General features: G+C 39.0%; 1 protein-coding gene across 2 annotated transcripts; it reads right to left on the minus strand.

The window, feature by feature from the left end:
* Positions 1-309: 309 nt before the first annotated feature.
* Positions 310-3197, minus strand: LOC112277013 (uncharacterized). 2 transcript variants are annotated; one of them, XM_024508939.3, is made up of 7 exons: positions 2860-3197; positions 2540-2679; positions 2288-2383; positions 1689-1910; positions 1424-1520; positions 1154-1216; positions 310-727 (listed from the first exon to the last, which is right to left on the minus strand). In XM_024508939.3, exons 1-7 carry the CDS (start codon positions 3098-3100, stop codon positions 531-533), a joined length of 1056 nt encoding a protein of 351 aa, XP_024364707.1. In that variant the 5' UTR covers positions 3101-3197; the 3' UTR covers positions 310-530. The 2 variants fall into 2 exon arrangements, with proteins under 2 accessions (XP_024364707.1, XP_024364708.1); XM_024508940.3 differs by having other exon boundaries at positions 2587-2679; positions 2860-3010.
* Positions 3198-7152: the final 3955 nt, after the last annotated feature.

Here is a 7152-nt window from a genome sequence, read left to right on the forward strand (position 1 = left end):
TTAACCAATCCTTGCCAATGCTTAACACGTGCTATGTCATACAATCTCCAAGCCAAATGATAAGTTGATTTTCAGCATATTATGTGGTGAACAAACATAGTGTATGGAGATACACAAGCCAGCTATTTGTAAATGAAACAAATGTAGTTCCATAAGGCACCTGTTTAGACATGTGCCACTTATATACTCTATTCAATAAGAACTTCCCCAAATACAAACATGGAACAAGATACGATAAATCATGTCACTTTCTGCTGAACCGTTATCAGAGCTACAAATATATACATATTATCTGCATTATCTTACATGTGCTGTGAACTCTTTTATATGGTTTTGTATTCCAGATTAAATAAGAGTTTCTACATTTTTATCCAAATTACAGTCTTCACCATGCTCAAAAGGGTCTGAACTTTCAAAATGGATTTGACCTCTTTTCAGCAAAGTATGCATGGCATGGATGGATTTAAATATAAAGCGACATTCTATCCAATTATAAATCCACATGATCCTCACAAAATTCTTTAGTATTGTCATGAAACGCAAGCAGAACCTACTACATGTGGTGCAATGAGAGATATTCCATTGACATTAACTCTCTCTGCATTTACGCTAGCAAATTGTGCAGCTTCAATTAAACTGAGTGTGTCGCGTTGGAGATGGCAACCATCCGCCACCAACTGCTGTAGAGGGTCGAGGAGCTTTTGCCAGAACCTCAGACTGTCACCTTCTGCATTTCCAGTATTCCAGCTCATATTTAGATGACAAAAGAATAAGTACGATACGAATAGAAGTTATCCTGTCGACTTTTTTTATGTTATAATCACAAAAAATCTCATCTTCAGCAGTTTCTGGAGTTCTTATCTACGATTAATCTTGTTGAGCAAGCCAAAAGAAACAAATAGTACCAGAATAGTGCAACGATAACCTTGGCAAGTCTCATGAAACATAGAACAGCTTCCTTGACCAAACAGTCATAGATTTCCAAGGATGTTCATTAACAACCAACTGATGTTCTCCTTATCAAACAGTCTATTTCAAAATTGCGATCACTTTCTTGTGCAACTTCAATATCAGGAATGGAAGATGCAGGAATTCATTAATGAAAAGAATGGACAAAGCTGCATGTATTATGCATGTGTATTCAGAAGCTTACCAGGCGCAGCAACATGTTCCACAAACAAAAACATGCCTCCTGGTCTCAACACTCTTTGGACCTCTGTGCGAGCAGCAACAGTTCCACAGGTTTCAGCATTAGACTCAATTTCTGATACCCACGAAGTGTACCCAATTAAGAGTTTTCCTAACAACATAATGCTGAACACTTTATTCACCTCAGAGGTAGCCAACAATGAACGTCTCCACAACAAGTTCGACAAGAGAAGTCAAGAGAAAACTTCCTCGGGCGGTAGAAAGTACATATCACCTTTCAGGGTTGAGGATACATCAAAAACTGAGCACAACACAAGAGTACCAATTACAGCGTCGACACTTCCGCTTGGTAAAGGTAGTCCCTCACCAACCTGTGTAAAATTAAACCCCATAAGTGAACAGAGGAGGCGTCACACAAAAAAATTACCTAAACAAATAAATAACCGCTTCATACAGGAAGGAAAGCATTGAATAATAGAATCTCTGCCTTGCGCAAGGATGCTGAATTTTAAATGGAGATTCAAGGTGGTAAAAGTTACAGCGTGCACGAATTTGAATTGCTCTGGTGAAAAGCCGGCTGCAACCGCGGCTTCTTTGGCATAACGAGCCATTTTTTCATTCGGATCCACCCCTATAACGTTAGTTATCGAGGTTCTCCCACCATAGTACGCCAAATTCGGCCCAGTGCCGACACCTAATTCCAGTACTGTTTTCACGTTGCCGTCGAGACGAGAGAATAGCTTTCTCTTGTAGCCTGCTACCTTTACCCCTGCCAGAATCTCATTAGGCTCATTGTATTCAGCTACACAACTGCAGACATATGTTGAAAAATTAACTTGAAAATGAAGAGATAAACAGGTTTAGTCTTTTTAAGTTTATCGAAAAACGTTTGCATATACTGGCTAGTTTCGTTCCACCAGATTGCGCATATTCTGATATTTAAATAACCAAACGTTGAATTCTTATGCGATGTTGAACAACTTAGTCGGCACATAATTGACTATGAAGGACGCCTGTTTCCAGGAAAGAAGAAGATGGAGGGTTGCAAAGAAATGTTCATTACAATTCCCACATTAATCAAACAAAATGACACATACTGTTTCGGAAGTTTTCCGCCTGGGAGAGTCTTTACACTGACCTCAGCTTCATACTCGCGCATGGTGGTGTTCATTACCGTTGCATAAAATTCTTCGTACCATCCTGGCCGAGCAGGATGTATTGCTTCCCGTATCGCCTGTGCAACATGAGGACCTTAAAGCACAACTTGGAAGATACAAGATCATAGAACAGAGTTCACACAACAGGGGAGTTAAAAGAGTGATGTTGCTACAAGCTCAGCAACACATTTTGCAATAGAAAAAAAAAAAAAAAAAAAAAAAAAAACTAATACATCGTCATTCTGGATGGAGCTTTCAGCGGCTTGCAATAACTTATCACCCTGTGCAGTTGCAATAAGTGCGCCTGCTGAGGAGGTGACAAAGCTCCGTCGACTGCAGCACTTGCAGGCTGACCAACGAAACGATTGCTCCGCTGCAGGGTTGCAGTCGACGTCAATCCCCACACAACAACCCACAAACCTTTCCATACAATCTCCTACATCTCTTCACATTGTGGTAACTCACACAACCCCCTAACCCAACAACACGACGAACGGAATTGCATCCGCAACTAGCATAGCTTCTTGTTCAGATGAGAAGGAAAGGGAAATACCAAATTGAGAGGCATGATCTTGAATAGAAGCACAGATGGTTCCAATCCTTTTACTCCCTCTTAACCTACATAACAAGTTGTTCCCAAACGGCTCCAACACCTTCAGTGGACGAAACTCTTTCACTGCCTTGAAGCTGGGAAATTCCGGCGATGAAAGGTTAGATGATAATTGCGACTCTCTGGCCTTGGGAAGATTGAGCCCGGTGATGAGACGGCTACAGGAGAGTCCCACAGACGCCATGGCTGCGTCCACACTACTGGAAACTTAGGAGTTGCCAGGCAAAATCAGGTTCGTGAACGCACATCCACACGCACACAGCTGCAACTTGGATTAGAAATGACCTTTTCTTACCAACATCTTTTGAAGTTAAGAATAATAAATTTAAAAGTGTGTGTGTGTGAGTGTGAGGAGTGAGACTTGCGTTTCGAAGTTCCAAATTAAATAAAGAAATGCTCCTAAAATGAGAGACAAATTTTCACCGCAACTTCAACATTATTAGTAACCACGTTGATCTCTCACAGGAAAGAATGATCTAGGATTAAAAAACAAAAAAACAAACAAACAAACATACACACACACAAGTGGCTGCTGTAATTTTTATTTTGAAAATCGGTCTGATTGTGGCATATATTGAAAAAAAAAAAAAAAAAAAAAAAAAGATACATGTTTTAGTGTAACGAATTAGAAACTATGTGCGTTGTTTTGCGAGAGCATCAAATACAGGCAAGAACAGAAGTTTATTCTTTTTCGGTATACGAAGTTCACCGTGCTTTCCTTTTAGAAACGCACATGTATCAACGACACGTGCGATTTAAACAATTACAATTCATACTTTGAAAACAATAAAACCTAAGATGTCTTTCCAATTATCTTGCCCTTCTAGGTAATTAGAGGCTTAGTTGTCTGTTGTCACTCACCTACTTTGTCAATGGATCGGGTAACACCATATTGTGTGAATAAAGAGTGATAAAAAAAATAAAAATTGGTCTTCCCACTTCAAAGGTTCTGATTTCAATCTGTATCATATCAGACGCTGTATCATATCAGACGCTGTATGATACAGATTTTGCGATAAGGGTGACTGAACATATGCTCTCGGTCCATATGGGATCCCTCTAGCCTAAGCTATACCGAGAAACCAGTTGGACATGTTAGTTTTTGACTGGATTGTACTCGGAGCATTGGTTAACAGTCAGACTCATTATATAAGAGTGGGAAAGAAATGTCATCGGGTCCAAGTGGTGTTCCCGGAAAAAATTGTTCATAATGGATTTATGGTTCCGTGTTTCATTATCATAAAGGGTTGAGCTACCGTGTTTCATTATCATCCAGACGATTTCAAAGCTATTGTTCACTTAGCTTGTTCAATTTGTCACTTCACATCAGCTGAGATTCGTATCCAGTCAGTTGTCAAGGATCATAAACAGCCTCATAGGTGTCTCCAAGTTGATGTCAGAGATAGAACAATCGGTATGCATAATCACTTCCTCAACAACCACTGACAGGGGTAGACTAGTCAAACTGTTTACAAAGGGTATTAGAGTAGATAGTTTACAGCTTCCGCATTTCGTTGTTGAAAATGTTAAAAGGTCATTGTTCAATTCGCTTGTAAATTAAACTCTCCAAATCAGCTGGGGTTCATATACAATCAATTGTCGAGGATCATAAACAGCCTCATAGATGTCTCCACACTATTGTCAGAGATAGAACAATTGGTATGTGTAATCACTTCGTCGACAACCACTGATTAGGGGAAGAGTTTTGTCAAATTAATTTACGGAAGGTAACATGTACGTGGCATGGTCTGTCCCAAAACGTAATGGCGACGACGCCGCTCGTCAGGGCAATGGAATATGCCTCCTTTTATGCACATAACAGGGCTCCTGTAGAGGAGCCCATGCTACGCATAGTGTAATTCTCTGACGTTGACAAAGGACTCTACGACCAAAAGAGCATCACAAGGATGCTGGAGGCCGCTCCCTGCTGTCAAGTTGACATCCCGCCAAGAATGTTAACCCCGTCATGATTAAGTTTGAAACAATTATCCATCTTTAGTAGGTGGAAACATAGAATCCCTGCTTCCTAAAGGCAGTATGTGGACATTATCCTTGAATGACGACGGCCTCACCTCCAAACATTCTAAGACACAGGAAAACCAATAGATCACGAGAAACCGGAAGACTTAGTATTCACCGTGAAGCCACACGAAAAGGCCTGCACAGTTTTCCGTCGCTCAGGTCTATCCGACATAATCCGAGAGCCGACAACGAAGAGCACCAACATAGCCTCAGTCGAGAATAATAGGTCATCAAAGTGATCAGGATCAAAGTTTTTGGTTATAAGTTTCGGAAACATCACCGGCTAGGACACGGAAAACCAAGAGCAACTAAACAGAGATAACGAACTACCCTTCCTAGAGTGCTGCACCACGGAAGGGCATCCCATTCCCCGAGTAGAACCTCATCGAAGAGTCAATCTCATCGACACTCCACAACTGAACTCACTCATGCGGCTAACTCTAACACTTCTCAGTCCACAAACTCCCGCTACAAGGGCACATACTGCCCTTAGGAAGCAGGGACTCTGCGTTTCTTGAGGACAGAAATGCTTGAGAAATCTACTGGACTCGTAATTTTACGTGCGAGAAGAAGATTAAGTAGGCAGAGGACTGGTGCTGTGGAGGGGGTTCTAGAATGACCGGAGGAAGAACCAGCGCCGGAGTCGAGGACGCCATTGCTCGGCGACGCAGCAAACCCTAATTTTCGTTGCAATGGATGGTTTTGGGGAGTGCCTCTTGGATGAAATTTCCATATCGCTTTCATTCATTCGTCCTCATTCGTACCTTCGATTTAATGTCTGTGTGAATGGGTTTTGAAATGTGGTGTATTATGGACACCGGAACGCCTTTTGGTTGAATTGTTGCGTAAGATCATCACTTTGGTTTAAAGTTTGTATAATTTTATTTTTTTATTGCAACGAATGCTATTTAAATAAGAAAATATAATTGAGCGTGTGAGTGTGTGTTTGTGTGTGTTGTGGTGACTTCTAACACAAGTAAAATTATATACGTGTGTTGTTTTAAACAACTGTCACAAGTTGGGGTTATAAAAAGTTATATTTTTTGAAATTGGTAATAGACGTTTCAAACACGTGAAGTTATATGAAATTGTATAACGATGGTATACGAGGCTTTCAAGGTAGTGTTTATATTGGTCCGATGAATTTTTTTCTATTGTAAACTCAATATTTAAAACATGAAGTGGTAAGTGCTTTCAAAAATGGAAAATAAAATAAGATATGAAGCATTATGTGTTTTGTTACAAGTCACCTCTTACAGAGACTGTGTTTTTTACTCCACAAACCAACTGACCTATAATACACTGTTTTCAGAAATTATGTTTATTTGGACACATTTTTAAAAACATCATACATCATTGTTATTACTGTAATTGGAATTAAACAATCTATTGATAAACTTATGGAACAACTAAAAAGTTGTTTTAATCCGTAATAATACAGTGTAAGTAATGCATTGCGTGTTTTTGTCATTCTCTGGATGGTTACCAAGCAATGTGCTGTTCTAGAGTAGTTTGGTGAACATATTAATATCAAATTTGTGTATTCGAAATATCATTTTTTTTCATTGTCTCTATATTTTGTCAATTTACTCATATATACATTATTTAATGTGAACATATATATATATATATATATATATATACATATCATATATTCCCAAGTTTTGTGAAAAATGTAACAATTTCAACAATATATATATATATTTTTTCAAATTTATTTAAAATCCTTTAATAAGTATTGACCAGGAAAACTCAGTTAATTTTAATTTACAAAAAATGAACAACAACAATAACAATAAATACACCACACATTGTTGTTATATCAATCTCACAAACATATCATTTATAATGTACTCAATGAAACAAGCATGTGAAAAAACATAAACTGGAACACATTCAAAGCCAATTAAATGGGAAGACACCCTCAGTTTCCTAAATGCAAAAAATAAAATCACCCAACAGAAAAATTACAACTGACCTGGAATCTATCAACGTTGGAACAGCTACAAAATCCCCATCCAATCAAATACCACCGCAAACCATTATGTTCTGACGGTGAACATCGACAACATTAGTAAAACCAAGTCACTAAATACGAAGACTCGTACACACGAATACAAAATACATATGGGATACGTCGTCGTCTTCCTTCTCCTAGTGTTTGCAGTCCATAGCCACGATAACGAGGAGAGGTAGGGTTTTGTTGCAAGGCTC

This window comes from Physcomitrium patens, chromosome 24, assembly GCF_059467195.1.
Source record: "Physcomitrium patens ecotype Gransden chromosome 24, ASM5946719v1, whole genome shotgun sequence".
Taxonomy (NCBI): domain Eukaryota; kingdom Viridiplantae; phylum Streptophyta; class Bryopsida; order Funariales; family Funariaceae; genus Physcomitrium; species Physcomitrium patens.

Excerpts from the sequence above, each read along its gene's own strand:
- LOC112277013 (XM_024508939.3), bottom strand. The coding sequence starts at position 3,100 with ATGGCGTCTGTGGGACTCTCCTGTAGCCGTCTCATCACCGGGCTCAAT. Across the intron at positions 1,521-1,688 it reads AATTCAAATTCGTGCACGCT|GTTGGTGAGGGACTACCTTT; the intron begins GTAACTTTTACC and ends AATTTTACACAG. Across the intron at positions 728-1,153 it reads GGAACATGTTGCTGCGCCTG|AAGGTGACAGTCTGAGGTTC; the intron begins GTAAGCTTCTGA and ends CTGGAAATGCAG.